We start from the raw sequence: 27,481 nt of genomic DNA, 5'->3' as shown, positions 1-27,481 counted from the left end.
AATACTGTTACTACAGAAGCTACATAGGACACGCCTCTCTATATTGGATTTTCGTGCTTCTTCTATTTTTTTTTTTTAATCAAAATGGATAATTTTTTTTCAAGAAGCACTAAAACCTCACAAAGACGTTTAGTTCAGTTTGATTTCTGTTCCTGCGTCACATTTAATTCTTGTTATTGTCTAAATTTCTTGTTCTAATGTCTCTCTGGTAAAAGAGGTCTTAATCTCAATGAGACTGACTGAATAGAGATTAAATACATTTACATGGAAGCTCGTCCGACAAACAATTAATTAAAAAAATTAATTTAAAAAATGTATCAATTAAGTATAATGTTATAATCATAATAATCTATAATATTGTCAAGTCAACATGAAGGTACTGAAATATCACCAGACAGTAATTTATTGATGGTCCCTAAATCAGCCTCCAGTGTCACCAGGAGGCTCTGGAGGTGAGCTGACCGACCTCCTACTGCCAACACGGGGGGAAATTGAGGAGGAGGAGCCGCTGGGTCCGGAGTGGACGTATGTGTGTGAACTTTAAACTAACTTCACCTCTGGTTCATGTTCAGGCTGCAGCTTTCAGACTTTGTCTTTTTGTACTGGAGTGTTTTCTTTACCTGTTACTTTACCATTCAGAGTGAAATATTGTACTTTTACTCCACTACATTTATCTGACAGCTTTATTATTATTGACTATGATAAATGGTTACAGATTAAGCTGCCTAATAGTATATAAAGTCATTTAAAGTAGCTCCACCTTTATTAGCTGCAGCATTTAAGTGATGAACACATCAGTATTTATAATTCAGTGATATAAGATACTGTATTCTGAAGTGGGCCAGTCTGTAATGAGCTTTATGAATACTTTTATATTTTACACCTGCTGCAGTTCTGTTTATTTCCAGTTTAAAGTGTAACTGTTGAGGTTTTTCCAAGTCCAGCCTCGACAAATACACCGTGGATATATATTCATTTAAAATTATTAGAGCTGCAAATGATTAAATGATTCATAAATGAGGTGAATCATTTGTAATGTCTATAAAAATGCTAGAAAATAACTTGTCTGACCAACAAAACCCATAAAGTACATTTATGATTGTTACAGTTGGTCAAAGAAAATAATCAGCTCAATACTGCACATATGTACAGAAAGTATTAAAACACGGCAGCTGAAACTCAGTGGGATGGACGGACGGATGCACGCACGCGCACACACACACTAATCTGACAGATTTACAGTATGAACCTGTGTGTGTGTGTGTGTGTGTGTCGTATAACATCACACAGACCAGAAACAGGAAGTGTAGATGGTGAGAATTTATTAAAAAGAACATATGTACAGGTTACAACAACAGAAAGGCTTTTTGTGTTAGAGGTTACAAGAACGAGGAATACTTTTTTATCCTAAACAGTAATTAATGGGGAGCCTTGTGAGGGGAGAAAAAAAAAAAAAAACACTAACAGAACACATGAGAAACCAAAGAAGAAGAGGATGATGATGATGATGATGATGATTGTTCTAATGCTACAGGCAGGGTCGACAGCACCAATCAACAGGGGAAGTTCGGACGCTGTGGATCAGTTCTAACCTCACAGATAGAGTTCACTCACTGGTTTTGGTACTTTAAAATCAAGTGGATGATTTTCCTCAAATTGGCATGATCCATTTTCCAATCCAACCAGGACAAAGAAAAAAAAAAAATCAGACGGACGTTAAATGGGGCGAAATGGACTCCTGCTACTTGACAATAAGAGCCAGTGACCGCGAGAACAATCCAACCTGAAATTGGCCAAACCCTGATACACACAAAACATCAATAGCAGCAGGTTTTTTCTTTTTTTTCCTTATCAAAAAAAAAAAAAAAAAAAATGTGGCAAATTCCACAAGTCGCCTCCAAAGTGCTCCATTACAAACACAGAAATCGTCAGTTCTCAGACCCTCTGGTACCCAGCATCAGGCATTTGACAGGCAGTAAGGTGCGCACGGCTACGGCAAGTACATTCACACTGAAGAGAGCTTCACGGCGGCTTTGACCCGCTGCCAACAGGCTTCGGCTTTGTCGAGGGAAGTGCAAGGACAGAAACGGAGAGAGAGCCTGACGTCTATGCAAACTTAAGGAATGAATGAGTCTAAAAAGGTACAGTACTACCTTTGAGGAATGACAGTTTGTTTTTTTTTTTGTTTTCCAAAGAGAAAGTCCGTCGGAAAAAGGGCTGAACTATGTTGGCAATGAGCGTCTATCGAGATGAGTTCCAGTTCGGCGTGGCAACAGTCTACAGCTTCGATTCACACCGCGGCTGACGGGGCACTCCTCGGGAACAAACACTACAGAGACTGTTTCCTCCGATCGGGTCACCTGGAAAAAGGTCCATGAGCCTTCAGGCTTCACTTCCTGTCAGGGCAGGTTAAAGTCTCAGTAGATGGTGAGGCTGACCGACCGATTCATCTTCTTGCCGATGAGTCTGGAGGTTCTGGGGTTGGACTGGACCGTGGAGCGGGTCAGGATCCTGTCGGTGGACAAAACCTTCTCCTCTGCTGCCGCTCGGGCCATCTGCGCCTTCTTCAGCTCTCTGAGGAGGAGAAACACACAGTTTAGCACGAATGAACCCATAAGACTGGAGTCTGGGTCTTTGGCTGAAGACGACGTGGTCACATCATTTCCTTATAAAACTAAATGTTAAGTTTTGATAATTCTCTTATATTTACTCATCTATAAATCTTAACACAACCAGACTCCTCAGGTGAGCTTGTGTAATTTGGACAAACATCCTGACTAGAGTCACTTTAAATCATAAGAACATGTTTTTCCAATTCATAATCTCTGCAGCTGTAATTTTTTTCAGTGCCGTTGCTGACTTACTTTTGGAGCAGTGCGTTCTTGAACTTCTCTGCGTTGAGCTCGACTCTGAGCTGGTCTGCGCTCATCCTGGCAGCGGTGAGGAGCACCGGGTGTTTGATGAGGTCGGAGGTTGATGGTCGCCTACTTTGATCAGGATGGATCATCAGCTGGAAGACGAGAAAAATGCAAGAAACATAAGACTGAGTAAAAAAAACTAAATGTTGATTAATTGTGTCACAGCTCGCTGTATTTTGTTGAAATAAATTAAAAGTTTTACACCAAACATAAGTGATGGATATAAATTAGTTATACATAACTTTACTATTCGCCTCAGGATTTCACAGCCTCTCTTTAAAGCCAAACTCTGAAACAATCCTATGAATTTATAAAATAATTACAAACATGCAGAAAACATTTGAGGCTCTAAAAACATAGCTGCTCTCATTCAGCAGAAGGAAAAATAGAGGAGTTGACCGTTACCTTGAGAAGACTGAGAAACTCTGGAGAAAGCACTTGGGGGATGGCGGGGAGTTTGCCCTGTCGGATCTCGTGCCATTTATCTCCGTTGGTGGGAAGAGGCTCGGCCCCCGAGGCGCTGACGACAGTCAGAGCCAGAGCGAAGATGTCCGCCTTCCTCAGGTTACTGTAGTCCTGCGAAGAAAACCACACCAACACGGAGAAACATTAACACGTCTGTCCTCGCTTTCGGATGCGTCAAGTGTCACAGACTTTGAGTAAGATGACAAACCTCCTGTAAGACCTCATTGGCCAGGTATCTGCTGTCACCTTCCTCCACCTGTGGGTTGTTCACTCTGGTCACATGACCAAGATCACCTGGAGAGGGAGCACATACAGGTGAGATTTCAGCCATGAAGCAGACCGTCCTACCGCAAGTTATTATCAGGAAAAGGAGCAACAACATCATTATCATGGCGGAAATTATTACACAAGAACAGTGGAGGCCACGTACCTATTTTGTAGACAACGCTGGTGGTCAGACCGTCATCCTCATCACAGTCGTCACAGTTGGCTACAGACTTTCGTGAAATAAAGATGTTGCCTAGAACAAAGACGGTAACATTTCCATTAGTTTCTGACCAGAGAACAGGAAGGTTCAGACTCCTGTATATAGAGACAACCCCAATACTGCGATGACTACTAGTACAATGGGTATCATTCCAATATCTCCAAGTACTCACTTGGCTTGATGTCCATGTGCACCAGGGAAGTCGAGTGGATGTACTTGAGCCCTCGTGTGACTTGCAGCAGCAGATCTTTGAGCTCCAGCTCCGACAGGTAACTGAGCCGCCTGTAGTTCTCTGCGATGACGTCGGACAGCGTGCCGCCGTTGCAGTACTCGTTCTGGATGAGCATGTGGTCGTCCTCGGCCCAGGCCGAGTAGTATCGCACCACGTGGGGATGTTGGCCCAGCACAGCGTGAGCATACACCTCTCGTAAGGCGTTCTGTCTGTGGAGGAGGGGAACACACCGTTTTAATTAAGGCTCGACTGCGGCAACTTTTGTAGTTACAATGAAGGGAAACGGTGCCTCGGGTCTCAAAAGAAGCACTTGGATGACTTTGGGAGCTTTATATGCAAGACAATTTTAGCCATAAAGGGGGAAAATATCCTTTAAAATCTGAACGTACACCTCATACTCATTTAACTCAGTTAACTTACTCGTCTACTGATCCTGCCAGAGGTTTCTTTGATCTCTTGATGGCATAGATGCAGCCATCGAGCCTCTTCACGCACTTGAACACGGCACCAAACTCCCCGCAGCCGATCTTCTCCAGCTCGAGGAACTCTGAGGTGTACCTGGACATCATGTTGTTTTCCATCATGGTGATTCTCTGAGGGCACAACAGGAGTTTATTACAAAGTTAGACATTTACAGTGTTTTAAATCTGTTATTTTCCAGCTGTTTCACAGTAGGTAATAAGCATTGTTGTTAAAACCCTGAGGTTTCTGCAGTGAACTGATTTTAATCTAATTATGTAGAGTACTAGTTATTTTTCTAATGGCAACAACAATTCCTGTAGGGATTTGCTGCTTTTCCTTTTTTTTTTTTTTTAATTATGAATGATGTATATAAAAAAAAAATTTTCTGATGTTTCATGGGCTATCCAAAAAAAAATCCAATGACTGAAAAAAAACAGTCAGTAATGCAAATTAGTTCATTAGTTGCAGCCCTAAAAAATAAAAATGCACAATAAATTTGTGACTCTGTTTTAACTATAACTGTATGCATGTCCCTATACACAAGCATTTAATTACCTTGGATGGTGGCAGGATTTCCTCCTCTCCCTCTCCGTCACTCGCCTCCATGTCTTCTCCACAAGAGCTGAAAGATCAAACACAATGGAGGGTTGTTGGTGAGCATTCTGTACAGCAGGGGGCAGCACGGTGCTTCACAAGCACATGGCAGAGTTCACCAGTAACCATGAGGTCTTGGTTCCCAGCCAAACCTCCTGTTCTTAGGTAACGGCTTTAACGTATCTGGTTATTATAACAATGAGTTGGAGCTGTGTTCTCCACAACACGTTAGGTTGTTCTGCACAGCTCTGCAGAGTGTGAACAACAGCTTTTGTATTACTGTGACGACAGATGAACATTAGTATACAGCAAATGACCCAGATAGGAAACATTTAGCTGAAATATTAGCTGCAGCTTCTCAGCTTTGAGTTTTTTTTGTGGGTGCATCAGATTTTTGGGTATCTTAATAAATAACATCTGGGCAAAACCTACTCATTCCAGTGTGCTCGTTTCCTGTTGTTCCTCTGCTGTGTGGCAGACTGGATGAGGAGGGAGTCGGGGGTGAAGGGGTTGAAGTTGACCAGAGGGGTCTGCTGTCTCCTGCTGCTGTCTGTGATTGACTTCCCTGAAGCCTCCACATTCTTGAACAAGGCAACTCTCCTGCTGGAGGATCCCGTGCTGGAGCCCCTCGCTCTGGACAGCAAACTCTAAGAGAGAAAAAAAGAAATATAGCATTGTTAAGTCTTGATAGAAGATAACTTACAAGATAAAGATTTAAAAAGAAGGCTGCTCATTAAGAGTGTGGACTCAAATATGGCTGGTTCACAAAAAAAAAAACAATATATGGTTTAAAACAAAAAGACAATGCTCAGTAATGCTGCAATCGTTAGTGAAAACATGCCCAGACATAAATCTCCAAATCACCAAATCACCTGGCTAACTCAGGACAGTGAGAGCATTATGCAATAGTACAGTTGTTCATTAAGTGGGTCACTGGTTAACTGACACAGCAAAAGTCTCCCATGGAATTCAAAAAATTGACCTGATTTGTTTACGTGAGCTTGCTTGTTTTCACTGAATTCATATTATTATTATATATTATCATTATTTCACTTCACTAAATCCTGCAGAAGCAAAATAAAGGTCTGATGCTTTTAAGGCAGAAGCAGGAATTTATTCTGCAAGATCACACAAGCTGATGATACCTGGAGTGTAAATCTGTGGTCCCTGCAAACACAACTCAAATAAACTTTTAGAAAGTGTGCATGCTTCTTTTTTTTAAAGCCAACAAATACCAACCTTTGGTGTGTGCGGTGTGTCAAAAAGTCTGAGTTTTCTGAAGGTTTTGTGTGGAGGTGTGTCGGGACAGTCTGGGATCGGGGAGCTGGATCCTTCCTCCCCGTCGTCCTGGACGTAGGACCGCTCCGGGGAGCCTCCGTACAGCCGGGAGCTTTTCCTCGGTGACGGCGAGCAGTTGGCAAAGATAACACTGCTCGGTGACCGCAGGTGGGACGGGGAACCGAAACTCTCCTCGTCCCACAGCTCCACGTCGTCGTCCCCGCCGGACTGGTTGAGGGGGCTGCTGCCGCCCTCCAGGCGCTTGTCCGCGGCGTCCCTTCTCACTGGCATCGGGGAGTCCATCTCTGTGAAGCCGGACTCCCCTCCGGTGCTGTTGTTAACGTCCTCTATGGGCTCGTCCTCCCCGTCGCTGGTTATAAACTGTAGTTTTTGGCAAATCTGGACATTTTTCAGAGAGGGGGATCCGTGCCGATGGCGACCGTAGCTCGACATTTTCTGGATTTAAACCCCGGCGTCGTCGACGGGAAAATCACGCGGTTGGACCCCCACTACAGTCGTAGAGGCGGTTCTCGCAATAAAAAACACACAGCTAGCAAACTCCTAACTACCTTAAAATAAAGGTATTGCTTCAAAAACAGCGAATGCGAAAAGCTCAAAGCTCCGTTAACATCCCAGAAAAAAAAAAGCTAGCTTGTTTGCTAACTCCAACACGCCCATCCAAACGCTGAGGAATGGCCACGGACTCGTTCGCTACTTTTCACCGTGAAAACAACGTTAAACTTAAAACAAATACTCAAACTCTGCGGTCCAGTCGAGCATCGGTGTCCGTCAGTACCTTCGCGGTGTCTCGCCGACACAGAAACACGTCTTTCCGCGATAAAACCGCACCAATGTTTACAAAAAAAAGTTTGAATGAGTCCGGGGACTGTCCTCTTCCTATCACGCGCGTGGCGAAGGACTTCCCGCGACCGTTGGTCACATGCCCCGGCTCGGCCAATCAGAGCGCGCCTCTGTTTTTTGAAAGATGGGCGTTCCAGAACGGCCTCGGGAGGCGCTACGTCACCGGTGGCAGAGCAACAATGTGGCGCGAACGCGTGTCTTTCATGTGGCTGCAGTCACACAATTACATAAAGTCCGAGACAATGATGCCATTATTTAGGCTGCGCGATCAAAGGCGGACCGACACACGTGGAGTTTATGGGCGAAACTGACCGTAAAAATGTAAAGCAGTTATGTTAAGAGTTGTAAAACAAACAAAAAGAAAAAAAGGTTGCCGACAGTTCAAAAGTCCAAAACACCGCATCAAAATCATGATTTAAAAAAACGTGCCTAGTTTATCTACAGCACTTTATAATCAATGTAGTTTCAGCAACATGAACCGTCTTGATATTTTAAATCATTTTCAGGTGGCTGAGGTATTCTGAAGTATCACCAACGTGTACCAACTTTTATAAAAAGAAAACATGAATCCTTATTTGAGAGTAAACAAGTTGAAAAATGTAGTAAAGCACTGAAGTGTTTCTACCTGCATATATACAGTACTGTTTTGTTTTTTTTAATAGATGCTTGAGCTAATTTGAGCAACTCTACATAATGTTTAACCTATAACACTGCAAGTTTCCCACAATGATCATTCCTTTAATGTAAAAATCAAAATTTTTTCCTGCAAACAAGATGTTTAATATCTGCAGAGGAGGAAAAAGTGCAATATTTGCCTCAGTGAACCGGGAGCGATGGCACACTCTGAAATCAAAAGTGGAAGTACCTGTATTAGTGTAAACGTTCTATTCCTGCCTTAGTGCAAGGGGGGAGGGTGCAGAATTACTTTCTGTACAGAAGATATGTAACCCAAAACTAATCCCATAACATATATACTCCATGTACCACATTTCTGTTTTGTCTTATTGTGCAAATTTAACAGGGACTCAAGTGTTACAAATCAAGTTCAGTCAATTAATCACACGTTTTTGTTTCCTCTTTTAATTAGAAATAGCATTCGCTGTACACTGCAGTGTGCACTGTGCACCATAAACATTAGAAAGCATTTTCCCCCTCTCCCGTCCTGTTGGTTGAGGGATAAAATAGCATAGCAGAACTCCAGTTATCAAAATCCTATGTACACATAAAAGCTAAGTTCTTTTGTGGAAAAAAACCATGAAGGAAGACTTGTGATTTCTCTTGTCGATATAGTCCAATTGAGATGGTTTTAATCCAAAAATCATAGTCCATAATTAAATCCATCACTCATCCAGGCCCGGCGACTCTCCTTGTTGTATTCTTGAAGCTATTCTGATGGCTTCCTCCAGCGAAGGCTGATCACTGAGCTACAAAAAAAAAAAACATAAAAAAAAGAGAGAACATGTATAATTTATGCATTGATTGACACAGATAGCTGTTAATCAGCCACTTTATGCCTTTACTCTGCCACCTCATTAAAAGACAATAGCACCTCTGACTGTGACTGACGACGTTAAAAAGGCTGCTGAGTTTCATTGATGAGTGTCACATGGTGGTTAAAGTGGAAAAACAGTGTTTGCGTTGTAATTAGCATGACAGAAAGAGAGGACGGTGAATGAACATTGTTTTTCAGGCTATATAAAAGTTGGTCACCAGACCTGCAGCCTCCGATGTGATAGTCGCCCCTCTGTGGTTTTAGGCCCGAATAGTTAATATAGTATTTGAAATGAATATAATACTATAGTACGCAGTACAAAAAAAATAAACGTTAATTGATGAAAGATTATTTAGTGTGTTATTATATAAATTACCTGGTAACCCCTCCAACTGAAAAAAATACTTTTGAGTGGCAAATTCCACCAATTTCCATCTGCTTTTGGTGACAGAAAAAGAAATAAAACCACTACTGTAAATAGTTTCTGTATTAGCTTCCTTTTATGCAGAAAGAGTGCGGGTGGTCATCATGAATATGGATTACATGTTATTTCACACACCCCTTTCTCAAGTTTTGGTTTAGTTTGATCCCTAATCACCTACACCCGCTGAGAAGAGCCCCAGCTACCTGTGATTTTAGTTCAAAGTTTAGGTAAATAGCTCCACAGGGTGGGATCAGGGGAGGGATTATGTTTTTGGGGATGGATGTGGGGGGGGGGCGATCTCAGTACCCTCCTGATTGAAACTCCTGTCAGTATCACATAAAACTAGAGTCAGTATCATATTAGCAGCAGAGGACTGAGTGAGGTTTTCAGCACTAAAGTGAGCACTGCAGAAATCAAATACATAACGGATTAATTTGGGGATCTGTTGCTGGACTCACGTTCCCAAAGGATCCATTTCACAAATGTTTGTAATTATCTATATTTAAACAACACGGAGTAGCAGATGTATCCGGTCTTGTTCGTTGTAAAGTGAACTTGAATCCACAGATGAGAACTCACCCCACCGGTTTATTCCCTCCTATGGTGTCGGTCTACCAACCTGCACAGCGATGTGAGTGCCGTTGGAGGTGGCCAGTAATGTGACAGGATGAATGTCATCCTGGTCTTGGCTGTAGCCCGCCTCCTCCACGGTTTGGAACGAGGCCATGTCGGGTGTCATGATGGCCACCTGAGGGAGACAGGCGGCATTGAGCACAAATCAGGTAGTGAAACTAAAAACGAACAAATCCTCTTTACAAAAATCAACACTTTCCTCCAACGACATTTTTGTACAGTTTAACAAAACCCCAGCATTTATTTACCTGTTCGTCCGAGCCGTCTGTCGTTACCATGGTAACCGAGTGAGCACCTTGCGTTGCCAGTTCATGGGCTGGGATGGTTATGGTTGTGCCTTCTTGGGTTACCATGGTGATTGTGCCACCCATAGCTTGTAAGTCTGCTTCAGAGATACTGACCTGACGTGAGACACAATACAGAGTGAACAACATTCAGGTTCACGGCACATTATTACAGAAACAACAGTCATACTCCGTTTTGACATTTTCTCTTCAGAAATCTTTAGGATTAATTATCCCGTCTCAATTCATTTGTTGTTTGAACATCAAAATAGATTAGAAATACATTAGAAAATTGTACCACATGGGACAGTGATCGAGCACTGACAGAGGGGCTGCATCACTTTATAGCTGAGTGGTACTGACACATATTCAACACTGACAATGTGACCATTGGGGATGACTGTAAGTTCTTTACACACTACAAATGTTTGAGAAACAGTCATCTGTGTGTTACTGTTACAGTAACGATCCGGTATTTTTTTTTATTTTCACTTTTACTTTTACTTGCTCCTTTTCAATTTTTAATTTCCTGTGTTTGATGACGTTAGTGTTTTTATTTGCATTGTCCTTTAGCATTTCTTTACCTTGTAAAAGCACTTTGTAATTTTGTAAAGAAAAGTGTTATTTAAAGTTTATTAGTATTATTATTACTTAACTGAACTACAATAGATAAGTTGCTCTGGAAACAGAAACAGAAAATGTTTAAACAATTTCATGATGACCTTTTCTTTTTAGTGGTCTCACATCTGCTTGGACTCTAGGACTGCTTTTGTCATTATTAAAAATGTACCACACGACAGAACCCACTCAAGTTAACTATACTTGTTAATCATGCAGACTGTGGACAAACCAAAGTGCACAGCAGTGGGAGCCTGTTCGAGTCCTTGGCTTGCAGGGTGAGATTAACTCAATGTCAAGAACAGAGCTGTTCAGTCCCAGTCCTGGAAAGCCAGAGCCCTGCAGGGTTTTGTTCCTCTCGAGTGGGTAATAAGCTACGTGGTCTCTACCTGGCAAATGCAGGACAGATGTGACTCATTAACACCGACGGAGGAACAAAGAGCTGCAAGACTCTGATCCTCCAGGACTGGAAGTGAACAGCCCGGGTCAAGTATACACACTGGCCAGCAGGGGGATGAGTTTGAAAACACACCACAGTATGAAGTACTGCATTTAAAAAAACAAAACATTCAAATAGTACTTGCTCAGGTGACCGTAATTAATTCATTCACCCAAAACAAGCTAATTACATCCAGCTAGCATGCAGCCATTTTTAATCCATGGAACTGTGATGTGTTAGTGATGTCACTGCATTCCATTACCTGCTGTTGCGTTCCGTCCTCCTGCGTTACCAAGGCAACGTGCTGCTGACCAACCATGTCCGAGGACTCGACGGGGACCTGCTCCGAGCCGGAGTCCTCTGCCTCGACCACCGCTGCCGTGTAGCTGACGTTTGGGTCATCAATGGCATCTGAACGGAGATTAAAGGGAAAAGTCACTATAAACTATAAGAAAATATACATCAATGAATCATTACAGCTCTATATTCAAGTTTGACCTCCTCTTATACAGCTCATGGACTTTTATTAAAGAACTGCTCTTAAAGTAGTTTCTGTGCATCATTATTTTATTTTTTACACCGACCTGTTGGGGGTTCGAAGTAGGCCTCCTGCTCCTCCTCGATGGGCTCCGTGTCGTTGTGGGCTGTGCGTTTGTGCATGGCGAGCGTTGAGATCTGCTTGTAGGTTTTTCCACAATGGTTGCAGTTGTAAGGTTTGCATGGTGTGTGAACCACATGGTGTTTGTAAAGGCTGGAGTATTCTGTGAAGCGCTTTTCACAGCCAGGCACTGTGCACACATATGGTTTCTCTCCTGGAGAAGTAACAGAGTGGTCAGATACTGGGAAGCAAGGTTTTATTTTCATTCTTAATGATAGGAGTTGTGAAAATGTCCGTCCTTACTGCAATGCTAAAGCACTTGTGACTAATTATTCTATGTAAACAAATTATACACTAGCAAAATACTTAATAATACTAGAAGCACACAGTTGGAACAACCACTCAAGAGTTAATACATGTTTAACTTAAAGTTCAAAACAGGGGGTCAGCTGTGACACCAACCCGTGGAGTCATGACTCATAAGTTTGGTAGGGATGGTCCAAACGAACTGCAATGTAAAAGGACTCACCGGTGTGTATCCTCATATGATTCTTATAGTTGGTGGCACTAGCGAATGACCGTCCACAGCTTGGCTCAGAGCAGTAGTACGGCCGCTCCCCGGTGTGTGTTCGGATGTGAACTTTGCGGATATTGGAGGTGGTAAACGACCTGCCGCAGCCTTCGACTGGGCATTTGAAAGGCTTCTCTCCTGCAGACAGGAAATGGCATGGCGGGGTTTAGGGAGTTAACCATCATTCCTGGTTTAACAACTGCAAGAATCATATTTTTCAAAAATATACAACGGCGCCTCTACGTCATGTTTCTCATGATAACCATGTGCCTGAAAAGCCCTCCAGTACTTTGATGGCTTTGTGGAAAAGTTCAGCTTCACACATCCAGCTAACAAAACCTTGCAATTCGTTCAGCCTATTCTGTGCGGAGGCACTGCTTCCCAATCTGTGTTGTTTCCAAAACCAGTGGTGCATGACTCTGGGCTGGTAGCTTTGACAAAAATAACATCATTTAAGCTGCAAACACGCAGTCACTTCAGTGTTAAACAAACAGCCTTGAGGCTAAGAAGTAGTTATCATTTCAGCTCCCAGCCGCAGCAAACTGCAGTTTAACTCCGCTGTATACAGTAGTGTTCAGTATTTATTAAAAAAAAAGGAATTTACACACATTTTCAGGTATTAAATGAGGCAACAAAATTTCATTTGGTGTGGTGTGTGTTTGTACCTGTGTGAGTCCTTGTGTGCTTTTGAAGGTCTCCAGAAGTTTTGAAGGACTTGAGGCAGTTCAGCTCCTGACATCTATATGGCTTCTCCCCCGTGTGTGTGCGCGAGTGACTCTTCAGTCCATACCCTGGTATCACCACCGCAACAGAAATTGAGAGTCACTGACATCCAGTTAAGCCATAGAAACCTGGTTACACCTTTATTTCTGTATGACTGCAGTTGTGAGCACACCAGCCAGATTTTATTTTGATCTCAAAGTGTTAATTTGTGAGGTCACTAGAATACTTTTCATCAAGGTGTACAATCAAAACATTACTGCAAATAATAAAGTAATCTGGCTAAATGTTCTGGAGTGTCTGAATTATTCAATCTGGAAAAAATAAATACATATGTGTAAATAAGTATTTCTAAAAGAATATATATTAAATGTTGCAAAAGTTCTCCACGGGTACCTGTTGCAAACTTCTTCCCACAGCCAGGATAGTCACAGATGTATGGTTTGTCTCCAGTGTGGGAGCGCTCGTGTACCTGCAGGACACACAGAACAAAACAGTGTAGCAGCTACAAACATCAGAGGACGATGCTTCAGGGGAAATATTGTCTTTAAACCACCCCGCACTAGAGTAGGCAAAGTAGCACAGCAAGACTTTTTTAAATACATATATACGTGCACATATGATCAGAAAACACCCACTCTTACCTTGAGATGGTGGGCAGTGGTGTAAAGCTTTCCACAGCCCTCGTATTCGCAGCGGAAAGACTTCTCGCCTACATTTGAGACCCTGCCTTGCCTGTTGTCTTGACCCTGTAACACAATCTGAAAGAAACATAAATTAAAAGTCTGCTGTTAAATCTGGATCAAAGATAAAAACTCATGAAGAAAATACTCAGAAAAGATATTCTACCCGCATGTGGACGCCGTTGTCTGCCTCTACTCTGCCAAAGGAGCCCAAGGGGTTCTCAATATTCTCCACCTGACAGGGAGCAGAAAGGACACATCCTATTACAGCATCTGCTATCAGAATTATAAACATTCACAGTCAAGAGAAAAATCAAAAGGAAAACAGTATGTTGTCGGTATCTGTAGAAACACTGTACAACCATGAGGAGGACATATTAAAACTGAGTGCTGAAATGTTCCACAGGCAAGAGATAAATTATAAAAACAAAATAAATAGTATAATCATATAAAGTTTAAATATGCTCAAATATAACATCACTGACTAGATATGTATATGTATAAAGTATGAACGCACTAAAAAGGGGTTCCAGTATTGTTTGTAATGATAAATTAGCATCAATCGATTGTTTCAAAATAAAAAATAGTTCAAACTGAACATAAGTAAATAAGGACTTTACGGGGAGATGTCAGCACCAATATGAGCTCTCTTGATTCTGTGCCACACAACAGTTAGTGTAGTGCCACAGCTGTACAATGACGCAGTACCTTGGTGGTGTACTGTTCCAGCACGCTGATGGTCTCAGGGTCGATGGCCGTGGCGTCAGCCTGCAGGTCTGCAATGGTGCCGTCAGCCTGGATGGCCAGGATGGTGTTGGACTGGGGCATGTGCACTGTGTGCTGGATGTAGGCGGTGCTGCCGTCCTCCAGCTGCACCTCCTGCAGGCCACTCTGGTCATACGCATCTGCACGGAAACGAGGAGAAGGACGTTCATGTAGACAAACTGAATGAGGAGACTGGGCTCAGGTCCAGTGTGAAAACTGAGATGGTAGTTTGCTCAGGGGAGGATGGATGGTTTCCTGTATGAGTGTCCTATATTTACATTTTCTTTGCACAAAATTATTAAAAATGAAGACGTTTGTACATTCTTCAGCTGGAATTATTGCTTTAAACCTTTATTAAATTTGTTTAAGCATTTATTTATTTGCCATAAATAAACAGAGGCCTGGAGCATGTTTCAAAACATGTTTTTGTGTTAATCCATTAGAAATGACTTCAAGACAGAGAGAAACTGAGAGTTGAATGCAAGTATGTTGCATTTAACATGAAGTGTGTCACGTGTTCATAAACATATTCAAATGTCCACAAACTGGCTGAGTAGATAACCTTTGATTTACTGTAACACCTAACAAGAACACGCCTTCTCTAGAGGTTGTAAAAGGGCATTATGGGAAAAAAAAGACCCAGACTGAATCAAAGTAGGTTCACCAAAACATCAAACTACAACTCTTTATCTTTGTCCCCCTCTTTCTTAACTCAATTTCTCCGTTTCTCATTTGTTGTGTTTTGTGTTAAACTCAGGGAAATAAGAAATAAAAAGAAATAAACGTTGAACTGAAGAAAACAAATACAACTCTTCATCACAACTTCCTTATACGAGGAACTGAATATAACCGACTGAATGATGATTATCTTATAACGGTTTTATCCTTACCACTGATACATAATTAGATGAGGCACAAGTTTATAAACTACTTGAAGAAAGAGATGAAAGGAATTCAAAATTCTCTGAGTGAAACCAACTCTTGTTCAACATGTTTTACCTTTGGGTGTGTGAATATAGGCTGTTGTTCCATCTTCTAACTGAACTGCTTGTCCGTCTTCAAGCTGTAAACTGTCCCCTCCTACGATAGGAAAAAAATGCACAGTGACCTCATGAACAGTAACCTCTGTGTAGCTTGAGTTTCTGGATATCTCTATATATGCTTTCAGTCTTATTGGATGTTATTATGTTATCGGGATGAAATACAAATAAATCATTGCTTCCCGTCACATCACATACTCAGCTGGCATTTCTGGATACAACAGAGTATAATACAAATACTCAATGTTCCCTCTGTCCTGAGATACTGCAGGGATTTGTTTTTTTACCTGATTTAGGCATCGACACGTGCTGAACGTAGGCGGCAGAGCCGTCTTCCAGCTGGATCACCTGGCCGTCCATTATCTGTCCATCTGAGAAGGGAGCTTTGGAGTCGTGTTGGATGTATGCGGTGGAGCCGTCTGCAAGAGTAACAGCCTGCAGGCTCACTGTGTCCATGCTCTCCATCTGATCGCCATCTGGGACATGATTTGACAATAACAATGATTTAGCGGTCAGGCTTTAGTAGCAAGAAAATCGTGTTGTGGCAATTACAAGACAATCACAATATGGCTGTACAAGGCGACTTAGAAGGCCATAACTCTTGAACTACAGTGAACCCTCAGGTTACCTACCTACCTCATAGGTTTTCCAAAGAGAGAATAAAGACCTGATACTGGTAAAAATAATCTTTTCTGGATGGAGCACTCACCCACTGAAATGTACTCCTTTAATGGGGCTACTAAAGTACATTTAAAATGGTCCTAATTAGGTTCAAATACTGTATTTTATTATGGCGAATCAATTCCCAGGTTTCCTCTGCACTGCGTGTGCAGAAACTGCAATTTTCACATATGATTAGTATTCATTGCAAGTTACCATTTATGTATGTTGTACACATAATGATGGAGTTTATTTATATAGCACTAATCAAAACCAGCAGGTGTGTTACATAGAGTAGGCAGACAATAAAATACATAGTAACTCTATGTCTGTATTCTTTTATTTATTTTTCATGCCTCATATTGTTTATATAGGAGATTGACAATGCATCCAAGCTATCTATAGAGTATGCATCTGTTCTTGTACTACTTTCTGTATTTCCTATATGGGGTCAATAAAGACATCATCACATATGATAAAGAAACTGTGAAATTTCATCACAGTCCACTTCGAGTTATATTTTAATCTTATGTTGACTCGAGAGCTCACCTGCCACAGTCACGGCCTCTGTCAGACAGAGAGTGACCGGCTGCCCGTCTGCATCGTGAAACTCTGCCATTCCCTGGGAGTCCCGGTTTATCTGGGCCAAGAGCATGCTTCAGCTGCTGGGGCGACACATGCAGGAGACACATTTGAAACTCATACTGGTGTCCACAGCTCAGTAAACACAGAGACACAAACACTGAGGATGGAGGTACTTTGTAAAATGTGACAGCAAGTGGTGCACTGATGACAATTAATCACTTGTTTGATGGTTGGGTGTAGCCAGGGTACATAACTTACTTCTAAAGGCAAACTTAACATAGGAGGGGGCCCGAGGCAAAGATAAGCTAGACAACAGCTCTGTTATGCTAAGTCTAGAAATACTTTGCAGTAATTTAGGATTGTGCAACAAATACAATGTTATTTTAATTAGATTTTTTTCCACAGTCACTCATGTCAAGTCAGGGTTTTAAACTCAGATGACAAAGACTAACCCACTTTAAGGTCCTCATCATGTCAGTGACTGTGTTTTGGTGGTGATCGAGCCTTGTTTACCACATTTGACACATCAAGGTATTTTATTTGTCATTCTGCAGCACACAAGCTACACACACAGGCCATATATACTCATAACATAATTTATTAGACAGAGAAAAACGATATATAGTCATCTATACACGTGAACACATACACATGTACAGCTGCATTTATGATTGGTATAAGTGCTATTTGCAAAAAAACACGTCCCCACTATAAACCCGAACATTTGTGGACTAATTCAAGTAGTTAAATGTGATGTTTTACTTCCTAAGCTGAGTGCTCTTATTTCACCTACTGTCACTGTTGCTGTTTTTGGCGCTTGTTAGATTTGAATATAGCATGTAGCATTCGGTGCTTGCTAGCTAGCTAGCTAGTTGCGGCACAGCTATGACTTGCCACATTTGCCTCCCTGTGATGAAGCATGATTTAAAAACGTATTTCCGAGGAGCGGGCTGTGTTGAGGGGCTAACGCTGCTCAGCAGTTTGGACCAAACAGTTAGAGTCACTAAAAGGATAACGGAGTACAAGGAAGGTGGTTAGCCACCATGCTAACAGCGCTGCTAACAGCGGTGCTAACTACGCCAAACGGTGCTGTCACGACTTTTCCCTCTTTAGCGGTTATTAGCAGACAGTTTCCCGGAGGCTGTGGGGTTTGACTGAAAGTAAAGATATCTCAGGTTAGTCTGTTAAGTGTAAGCTGACTGTGTGACAGCTGGCAGTGGTAGCTAGCTGTCTCCGTGAAGCCTCCAGCCGCTAGTCAAAGTACAGACGCAGTTCGGAAACAAGACCGGAGAATCCATGAGCTAATTAATGATAACATAAGCGTTTTGACTCGCTGGGTGTCACTTTTATGTATGATAAAACTGTATTTTCCGTCCATCTTTTGCTTCCCCGCCGCAGCCCGTCACCTCCCTCTCGCAGACATGGCTGTGGGAATAATGCACACTGGGTAAAAAAACCAATTTATATACTAACCTCCGAAAAATTTCCAACAATTCCTCCTGTTCGACCACCATGCACCAGTGCAGGAAACGCTCCGCGACGTCCACCACACCGGGAACATGTATGGCAGCCCGATCCTGCGCTGTGATTGGCTAGCGGCCGCAGCGCCCCATTCTAATTCGAGCCTGTGCTGCTGTTATTCAGCTTCCCGGGCCCCGTGGCAGACGCCATTCCGCGTCGGGTTTCGCGTTGTCTCGCTGCTTCTTTTTTTTTTTTTTGACTGAATATGCGCTGCGTTGTTGCATAAAATTAAATATTTCAGACATCAGACGACGGTCGGCCGAGGCTGGGGATCTCCAGCCGCGCTGTGCCACAGGATGCGGTTTGATTTGTTCATCGGCGACATAAACAGCGACGTGTGGGGAGAGTTTTCGGCATCCATGTTGAAAACAAGGTCGTGTGGGAAAAAAAAATGGGGGAATCTGGGCAATGAAGTGAAGAGAGAGTGTGAGGGATGAAAAGCCCAGCTGATATCCCACAGTAGAGACTACACAGAGCTCCACAGCTGAGAAAACACACCCACAGCAGCCTCCTAGGCGTCCAGAACTGGACTTCAACTCCAAAATATATGAAATAAAAAAGTTAAAGATAAATATATGCAAATGAGAGGCTGTGTTACAAGTCTCAACAATCACAAAACACAAGGACAGCCAGAGAAGTGGGCCACATTCAAAGATCTTTATTGTCATACCAGCACACATTTTCACATGAGACGTCATGAAGTTGAGTATTCATGTCCTGGTTATGAGCCAAAGAGAATAAATAAACTATAAACAAGAGCATTAGAAAATAAACAAGAGCACTATTAAAAAAAACAAAAACAAAAGCACTATAAAAACAAGCATTTTACAGTACATAAGAAATATAGTGGGGAAAAATACAAATTTTACTAAATGAAATAAGCTAAAATTAAGTATTAGCTGTATTCTAGGTCAGTGGTGGTGAAAAAGTCAGCTACACACTATGTATCTGCACAGGTGTAGTGCTAATGCTGTATAGTGGTATGTGCAGGTAAACACGTAATAAAAAGAATAAGGATAACCCTCTATATAGCACATTTTATTAAAAAATGCTGCTCAAGTTGTTTAAATAATATAATATAATCATAACTTTACATGATACAAGAGTTTACATGATAAAACTTTAGCTGAATCAACTTCTAAAGCTAAAAAGATGAGTTTTAAAGAGCTTGAAGGAGCCTAAACAGCACCATTAGTTTCAGTCCTGAAGTACAGATGGCTGCTTTACTACAGGTCCAATCTAATCCTGCAGTTTCCCAGTGAATATTCTACAGATTAGCTACTGAGACACAAACAGAGCCCGTGTTTATGTCACAGTCAGCTTTGATGGCCAGTTATGTGAGAACATACAAGGAGTTGGACTATTTTTTTTTTTGTCATTGCTCTCATTGTACACGCAGAAATTGATTTACAGCTAAAAACAAGGACAACAAAGCTGAACAGATGTAAACTTGAGGGGTGTGAGAGCTGAGCAAATAATAGAATAGAAATAGAAAAAACACTAGAGAACTCAGTACCGAGCTCAGTACCATCTTTCATTACAGATCATTTCATTCAGACATGAAGACGTGATGGACTGAGTCCGCCTGAGAGGCACGAATTGATTAAAAATAAAAAGTTGTGATGCAGTCTGATGTTAATCTAGAAATATGTGAAAGGTTTTGCCACAGACTCCTCATTTGCATGATGAGGCAGAAATATAAAAAGGAAACACAGCTACGAATTCATTTGGGGAAAAATGCAAAGGAAAAACAATAAAAAATAAATAAATGAATATATTTAGAAATGAGTAAATAAAATGGAAAAATAATTGGGAGAGTAAATAAATATACAAGCCAATGAAAACAGAAATATCAATATATGAATATTTATAAAAAAAATAATTAATGCATATATTTATTTTTAACATTTTGGTGCATTTCATGACATTAACTGATTAATTATTTGTTTGTTTGTGATTATGGCCGTTGGTCCTCCAAACACACTGGCTGCACATTTTCATATTAGCAGCGTATTTTTGTTGTATTTCGTGTCGAGTTTTTATTTTCTTTTTTATTTCTATACCTAACCATATTCTGTGTTATCATGTTACTCCTAAATAAAACTAATGGCTTATTTTTTATCAGCCTTTGACTTATTTTATACAAATCATTTGTCCTGTCAGCATTTCTTTGTCTCATCATCAATTCCCACAGCTGATCTCATTTCAGACACAGGAACTCACAATCAAAACGTCATTGTTGTCTTTTTTTTCTTTAAGAGTCACGATTCACTACAGTGACGTTTTTGTTTCAGGGTTTTCAGGCAGGTTGAAACTGCCAAGAGAGAGAGGACACCGGAAGACACCGTCAAAATAAAAGCTCTCATTCAAAACCTCTTCCTATTAATGAGAACAGCTTATTTTATACATTCATTTGCAACCATTCTGGCCATGTAGTTTATATTCTGTGAAGGTTAAAATTGACAGGAACACAAAGAAATTCACTTTTCAGGCAGGATTCATGTCCTTGAATTGTTCTTAGAGACCTCATTAAACACTGAAACAGTATCAGCAGTCCACAGCTCTGATCACACCTGCTGTCATAGATGAAAAACTTTGAGCTCGAATCAAATGACTTACTACACAACAACCCTTGTGTTGCTCTCAACTCACAAATGCAGATTATTATAATTTGCCAGGTTTTTTTTTTTAGTTTTATTTTGAAGGTTGAGACCGGAAGTGCTGTTGTTCACCTGCCTGACTTGACCTGAAGGGGTGTCTCATCCATCACCGGGGATTCCGTGTTATCCTCGGCTGTGTGCAGACACTGACCGGACAGACAGACCCACACCGCCGTCATGTTGTCGGGGATGCGGACTGAGGACAGGGGGGACCGGGGGGACCAGGGAGACCAGGGGGTCCTGGATGCTGCGGCTCTGAGGCAGCAGAGGAGGCTGAAACAGGCGATCCAGTTCCTCCATAAAGACTCCGCTGACCTGCTGCCTTTGGACGGACTGAAGAAGCTGGGGACGTCTAAACAGGGGGTGTGTCTCTGATGTGAGGCCTTTCATTGCATCACCACAGTCACATCACTGCCTTCTTCCTCACAGGCTTCATTAAGGAGGGCTGAAGTAAAGTTATGCTGGTGGGAGAGTGGGGATTCACCACAATCCCATATTTTAATGATGTCTTTATCTTACATCGTAGCCCATATATACAGTGTTATGTATCAATAATGTTTGTTCACCTAAACTTGTGTTAATTAAGGATATGAAAAATTAACTCCCACATTAAGAGGATGGCCGGTGTGCAGGAGGATGTTATCTATCAAAATAAATGTTTTTCCTTATGTTCTTCAACAAAATGTTCCTAAAAACCTGCAAAATCTTAAACTCAGCTTGTTATTTTCTAACTGCCAGCTAATTAAATGTAATATTTTTTGACATTCATCACCTTGTTAGTTTATATATATACATAAATATCTATAAAATCTATCTATGAATATATAAATATCTATATTTTCTCTCTCTATATATATATATTTGTTTATAAAATAATAATAATTACAATAATAAAAGTCAATTAGATCCAAAAACTACAAGAGAAAACTACAACAAGGTGCAAAAATATAAAAAGGTACAACAAATATCAGAGCTGGACTATTTAAAGCTTAAAAAACAAGGAGGAAGTTCTAAAAGTCTCAGGTGAGCCGTGAAGAAAGGCTCCTAAAGTGTGTTCACTTCTCTGAAATCCTGGAGCAGCGTTTTGTATCAGCTGCAGACTTCAGATTAAAGTGCGTTGCTGTAGTCGAGCAGAAGAAGAAGAAGGTTGTTGGAGATGATAATGGCAGCATTATCACAGACGCTGCAGCTCCACAGGGATGAGATGAGAGATGAGACATGAGACATGAGAGATGAGAGCGTGGCCACATTGTCTAACTGTACTGCTTTTATTTATTTTCCTTTAATTGTAGCAGCCGCATCATATCCTCCAGAAGCGCCTGCTGGAGGCCAAGTTGTCCCGGGGAAGGATGAACATGTGTGGAGTGACGCCAAACAACGGGGGGGTCCTACTGACCTGTAGTCATTTAAGTTCACATGAGGACGAGGAGGAAGAGGAGGAAGATTTAATGTATGTGCCCTGCAAGGTGAGTCTGTGTCACCAATCTGAATTCAACTTGTTTTCATTTGTTTGTATCCAGAAATCACAAAGAACTGTTGTGAACTTTCTTTTCTGTTGCTGCAGTGTTTTTACCACTCGTCCACTTTTCCCTCCTCTGTGTGTTTTCAGTGTTTAGGACGGCAGGTGAACGTGCTGATCGACACCGGCAGCAGACTGAACCTGATGTCCTCGCTGACTGTGGAGAGATCAGGGTGAGATCCTCGCTATCTGTGCGCTTGACGTACATCAGCTCACGTTCTGTATTCAGTTTTGTCATTTTGTTTCCTCCCAAAGTTTGAAAGAACTGGTTGAGGAGAACAAAATGGAGACGGATGGCTTTCCGTTTCAGCGGAAGCTTTGCATTGACGGACACATCAAGGATCTGAGCCTAACCGTCGGGGGGCTCAGAATAATGTGCTCCTTTGCCATCGTGGGTAAGTAATGAGTAGATCGATGTATGTGACTGTAGTCAGTGTTTTTTGACACTTTAACATATCATGTTGTAATAATATTGTCCACCAACAAATTTTTTGCAGAAAGTAACAGACCACTGATCTCCCTCGGCAGCAAGACGTTAAAGTCACTCAAGGTAAATCATCTACTTCCCAGGAGGAAAGTTTAAAGATCATCAGCGACACAGAAATGTGAATAATTAAGATACGAGGAAAAAAGTCCATCTAATACAATGACTTTGCTTTTCTTAGATCTCTAAAATGTTCCCTGGCAGAGTATTGTTTTTTTAGTTTGCAGCATTTTTGATCATATTTACTAATTTTTCAAGACCCCGCAGAATATTTGGTTCTATGAATACAGTGTTAAAACAGTGAATATATCAAAAGAGAGAATAGAGCTTCTATTATTTGTATTCACAAGAAGCATTTTTGTTGAATATGGGTCATTTTCATTGAAAAAAACACATTGTTGGACAAAAAGCTGAGAAAATGTTTGTCATTTGTGTCAAAGACAGTTATTTTCAAGCAGGAACTTAATTGCACATTTACATTTTTGTTTTTAAATTGTATAGAATAGATAAATACTAGTGGGGCAAAAGCAGTGAACACTCGGTGTGTGGATGCTGCTGGAGTAAAGACCATGTGGTTTATCTAAATATTTAATATTTGATGTCAAATAAACTTGAAATGTTCAATGTAATGAATGTGTTGGTAAATCGTCTTTTTGTGTTTGCAGTGTGTAATTGACACTGAAAAGCAGATGTTGGTGTTTGGGGCAACTGTGAGGGAGCAAATTCAGTTTGCCAAGAAGCCATTGAACGAAAGGTAAGTAACTCTCTAAAGTTTGCTGAGTGTGAGTGTCCTCCTTCAGGCCTGCAGCAGCCTGATTACTCTTCATACGCAGACCCCCGGCTCCACACTTTCATTTGGAACTGTTAGAATATAAATACGATATCATTAATTGTTAACAAGTGGAGTAAAACGCATATTGTTGCACCAAATTTATTGTGTGGCCAAATCAGCCTTGTGCACAAGTTACAGTTTGTGTGACAGTCGTGCATTTCAGGAAAGAAAACACAATAAAAACACTTCATCAGAAGATATAACCAAGGAAGAGCATCTCAGATGTGTTTATATTTGGAAATAATCCATCAAATCTCATTTATTTCAATCACTACATTCATAGGCATAAAAGCTGTCGTTGGAAAATGGAAACCAAATAAATCCTTACTGTTTCTTCTTCTCTTCTTTTTGCTCGACAGTTCCTTTGACCTCGGCGGCCTGTGATGCTGACCTCCCTCCTCGCCAACACACACAGTGACCAAAAGCAATACAACTATTTACTCCTACAACTGGACGCCTCATGGATTCCTCACCTCATGAATTCTCACTCTCTCTCTCTCTCTCTCTCTCTCTCTCTCTACTTCATGCATTCAGATCAAGTCAGATAATCCGCTCTGACCTCACTCATTTCTACATAAAGGCAGCGGTTCACGCAGCAGCTGCTCCCACAGACAGTTTGTCATGTAGCGTTGGCAATGGATAGCATTATTGTAGCCTAAATTACGATGTAGCTGTCACTACAGTAGTACGTATTGTGCAGCTAGTGAACAAATAATGAACAGAACTTGAAGTGCTGATAGAATTGTGATTTATAGCTCTTGTTTACTACAAATTAATGTTGTTCTGCCAGACTGTAGTGTACATTTATAGCTGGAAATCACTGTTGGAGAACAAAGGCTGGAGGGTTTGTCGTTGATGGCCTTAGCACAATCTGTTTATCTACTGTATTTTATAATGTTGTAAATGTATTTTCTAGTCCAAAAACGTGTGTTTGCATTGAGGTCACTGGGTTTTAATGTTTATAAAAATGATAATGACACTTGCAATATGTTTTATCACGTGACTGTAGCAAAAGTGCAGCACTGGATGTCAAATAAAATCCCAAATGATGTGAAAGTTCGTGTGTGTCTTTGCAGAATATCTAACCAGCCTTTGTGCTATTTCATCTGAAGCCATTTGTGAAAGTGGGCCAGTCAAAAGTAGTCTGACATAATTAAAGCTGGTAATGAAGCTGAAGGCCTCGTTTCTCTGCTCCGCCTGCTCAGGAAGGGAACGGAGAGCAGCTTTAGGTGCTCAGCTGACCTGTGACTGTACCACAGCAACTGTGACATGATGGTCGGTCAGCTGATCAGCAGGTGAACAGCCCCTCCAGTGGCCACGAAGAAGACTAACACGCTTCCTGTCTCCGTGGTAACCAACACCAACAGTGAGGCAGAGTTGTCGTCTGCAGCTGACGGCGAACAACATAAAAAAAAAAAAAACTGCAGGTAACGTACTCACTCAGCTTATCTGTGTATTCACTTTCAGATCAAAGAAATGTAGCTTCCTCCTTTACAGAACACACACGTGATAATTATGTTTGCTGCTGTTATCAGTCAGAGGATATGTTCTCTGTGTGTGTGTGTGTGTGGAGAGAGTTTTATATTAATGGATAAACATTTGATAGAAGATTGTTTTAGGCCTTAATGGAGGCTAACTTTAAAGAAATGCGACTAAATGTAGTAAAACAAGAGTTAAGATGAAAGAGACAGAAATAGAAAGTAAATAATTCAATTTGGATAAAAAACATGGACTGGGCTGCATGACATAAAGTTTTAGTATGCTTTAGTAACACAGTTTTAAAACTTAGAAACTTGTTTTCTTACTTCCAATGCATCATTATTATCATTATTATATACTGTATATTATTATATATTGATTTTGTGGCATTACAATAAGACATCAGGCTGTGGTCTTAACATCCTTTCTTGGTCTTAACATCCTTGTCTCTATTTTTTCTGTCACTCTCAACTATCAAATCGAATCGAATAATCCAGAAAACTTGTTATTTCCTGACATTTCTGCAGTTCAGGGATGACGTCCGGGCCGTCGGTGGCCCCTGAGGCTGCACTGATTGCAGTGTTTCTGGGCAAACAGAGGTGCAACATCACTTTTGTCGTGGAGAGCTCGGAGAAGATGAGAGCTGCTCTGGGGTCAGTAAAAAGCCTGCTGATCCAGACCCTGCTGACAAAGGCTTCACTCAGGGACTCCCTCTTCAACATTATGACGTTCTCAGGCAAGGTGAGGAGGGACGTGGGAGGAACAGCGTTACATTTTACATGTTACAGGCCTGGGGAAGCTGTCTGGAGTCAATCTAGAGGTTGAAATGTCTGTTATGTTCACTTCATCCATCTTTAAAGCAGGTATTGGGGATTGTTTTCCCTGTGGGTAACACTGCAGTCTGGTGTTTACTGTTTTAAGTGGATGTTAAGTCTGTGTAAAGTTTACATTTTGGCCTTTGGTTCATCCTCTGGGGAGCATTAATGTACTCAGACAAGTTAAAGGAAATCTTATAATCAGATGTTTATATTTCTGTATAAATCTGAAAACATTTGTCCTAATGGTGTTGCCATAGAAAAGATAACAAAGTCAACAAAATGAACATCTACATCTCAAATATTTTGTGGCACTGAGCAGCTGCTGTGCAAGAAGCAAACAAGTCTCAAGTTTTGTCAATGAAGGCAGGTCAAACTTCATATTTCGAGTCCTAATCCAAGTCATCATTTACCCCCTCTGAGCTGTTCTGCTCATTACATGATTGTTAATGTTTGGATTTGGGGAAGAACAGTGAAAATATTTGAAGACATTGATGTTAAAGGTCAAGTTGAAAGTCGAGTCTGTTGAGTTTGACCTGACAGAACAACTTGATGAGAGGTCAAAAGGTCACAGAATAAAAATGGAAGTGGCTGATTTCCTCCTCCTGCTCCTCAGGTGACCTGCTGGTCTCACCACATGCGTCCCTGTGCTCCTGACACAGTCTACATGGCTCTGTCCTGGATTCGCTCCATCAGCTGCAGCCCTGGCAGGGACGTCCTGGCCGCCCTGAGCGTGGCCCTCAGTGACCCCGCCTGTCACGCCATCCACCTGCTCTGCGAGGACCTTCCCGACCAGCCGGAGACCGTGCTGACAGCCCTGCCCGCCCTGGCAGCCGGGAGGCTGGTGAACGTCTTCTACCTGCAGGACTCTGGTGGTCAGCTGGACAGCATCACTCGAGGCTACCTGCAGTGTGTGTCCCGCGCCACAAGGGGGAGCTGCTATGTGATTTCAGTGGGTTTAAATGGAGAGCTGGAAAAGGTATGGCTGGGTTTAACTGGGTTTAACTGGGTTTAACTGGGTTTAACTGGGTGCTGAACAGGACTGGTAAACAATGGTGGGCTATTTTAATATTGACACACTCTATTAAACCCTAAAACAGAGAGGAATAAAGCAGAAGATCAAATCCAGAATTGCTCACTTCAAATCTTTTACCCTTCACCACGTCAGGTGTTGCAAAAATCACCATTTAAACATCAGCAACATTTAAATATAAATATATCTGATGTTTCTGGATTAATATTACTGCTGCATTTATGTGTATGCTGCACTTTACTGCTAGTTTTATCTACTTTATATGCTGCTCTGTATTTTAATCTACAGCAGTGCATCACATGTTTGGGAGCATTGCTGTCCTTTCAGAA

The 27,481-nt window shown here is 41.5% G+C and overlaps 2 protein-coding genes across 5 annotated transcripts; both read right to left on the bottom strand.

Moving 5' to 3' along the window:
- Positions 1–1,305: 1,305 nt before the first annotated feature.
- On the bottom strand, positions 1,306–6,904 carry wee1 (WEE1 G2 checkpoint kinase). 2 transcript variants are annotated; one of them, XM_070831454.1, is made up of 10 exons: positions 6,398–6,904; positions 5,591–5,805; positions 5,120–5,186; positions 4,523–4,695; positions 4,043–4,311; positions 3,814–3,903; positions 3,592–3,677; positions 3,324–3,494; positions 2,865–3,010; positions 1,306–2,574 (listed from the first exon to the last, which is right to left on the bottom strand). In XM_070831454.1, exons 1-10 carry the CDS (start codon positions 6,887–6,889, stop codon positions 2,418–2,420), a joined length of 1,866 nt encoding a protein of 621 aa, XP_070687555.1. In that variant the 5' UTR covers positions 6,890–6,904; the 3' UTR covers positions 1,306–2,417. The 2 variants fall into 2 exon arrangements, with proteins under 2 accessions (XP_070687555.1, XP_070687556.1); XM_070831455.1 differs by lacking the exons at positions 1,306–2,574; positions 2,865–3,010 and adding an exon at positions 3,174–3,218.
- Positions 6,905–8,361: 1,457 nt separating this feature from the next.
- Positions 8,362–18,350, bottom strand: znf143b (zinc finger protein 143b). Of its 3 annotated transcripts, none has more exons than XM_070831007.1 (15): positions 18,283–18,350; positions 16,774–16,889; positions 15,852–16,040; positions 15,524–15,604; positions 14,468–14,664; positions 13,926–13,994; positions 13,721–13,837; positions 13,473–13,548; positions 13,022–13,147; positions 12,315–12,494; positions 11,772–11,999; positions 11,450–11,598; positions 10,095–10,247; positions 9,793–9,961; positions 8,362–8,721 (listed from the first exon to the last, which is right to left on the bottom strand). In XM_070831007.1, exons 2-14 carry the CDS (start codon positions 16,877–16,879, stop codon positions 9,812–9,814), a joined length of 1,821 nt encoding a protein of 606 aa, XP_070687108.1. In that variant the 5' UTR covers positions 16,880–16,889; positions 18,283–18,350; the 3' UTR covers positions 8,362–8,721; positions 9,793–9,811. The 3 variants fall into 3 exon arrangements, with proteins under 3 accessions (XP_070687108.1, XP_070687106.1, XP_070687107.1); XM_070831005.1 differs by having other exon boundaries at positions 9,833–9,961; XM_070831006.1 differs by having other exon boundaries at positions 9,833–9,961; positions 16,774–16,886.
- Positions 18,351–27,481: the final 9,131 nt, after the last annotated feature.

Source organism: Pempheris klunzingeri, chromosome 5 (assembly GCF_042242105.1).
Source record: "Pempheris klunzingeri isolate RE-2024b chromosome 5, fPemKlu1.hap1, whole genome shotgun sequence".
In the NCBI taxonomy this organism is placed as follows: domain Eukaryota; kingdom Metazoa; phylum Chordata; class Actinopteri; order Acropomatiformes; family Pempheridae; genus Pempheris; species Pempheris klunzingeri.
Note: the sequence above shows the minus strand (reverse complement) of the source record. Positions and strands in the feature narration are given on the sequence as shown.

What these genes read in the sequence shown, in the direction of transcription:
- wee1 (XM_070831454.1), bottom strand. Translation starts at nt 6,889, where the DNA reads ATGTCGAGCTACGGTCGCCATCGGCACGGATCCCCCTCTCTGAAAAAT. An exon ending in AAACGAGCACACTGGAATGA is followed by an intron (nt 5,187 to 5,590) that starts GTAGGTTTTGCC and finishes TTGATCTTTCAG; the next exon opens with CTCTTGTGGAGAAGACATGG. An exon ending in CAGCGTTGTCTACAAAATAG is followed by an intron (nt 3,678 to 3,813) that starts GTACGTGGCCTC and finishes CTCCCTCTCCAG; the next exon opens with GTGATCTTGGTCATGTGACC.
- znf143b (XM_070831005.1), bottom strand. Translation starts at nt 16,879, where the DNA reads ATGCTCTTGGCCCAGATAAACCGGGACTCCCAGGGAATGGCAGAGTTT. An exon ending in CGTGTCGATGCCTAAATCAG is followed by an intron (nt 15,605 to 15,851) that starts GTAAAAAAACAA and finishes TTCCTATCGTAG; the next exon opens with GAGGGGACAGTTTACAGCTT. An exon ending in CTATATTCACACACCCAAAG is followed by an intron (nt 14,665 to 15,523) that starts GTAAAACATGTT and finishes GTTTCCGTGCAG; the next exon opens with ATGCGTATGACCAGAGTGGC.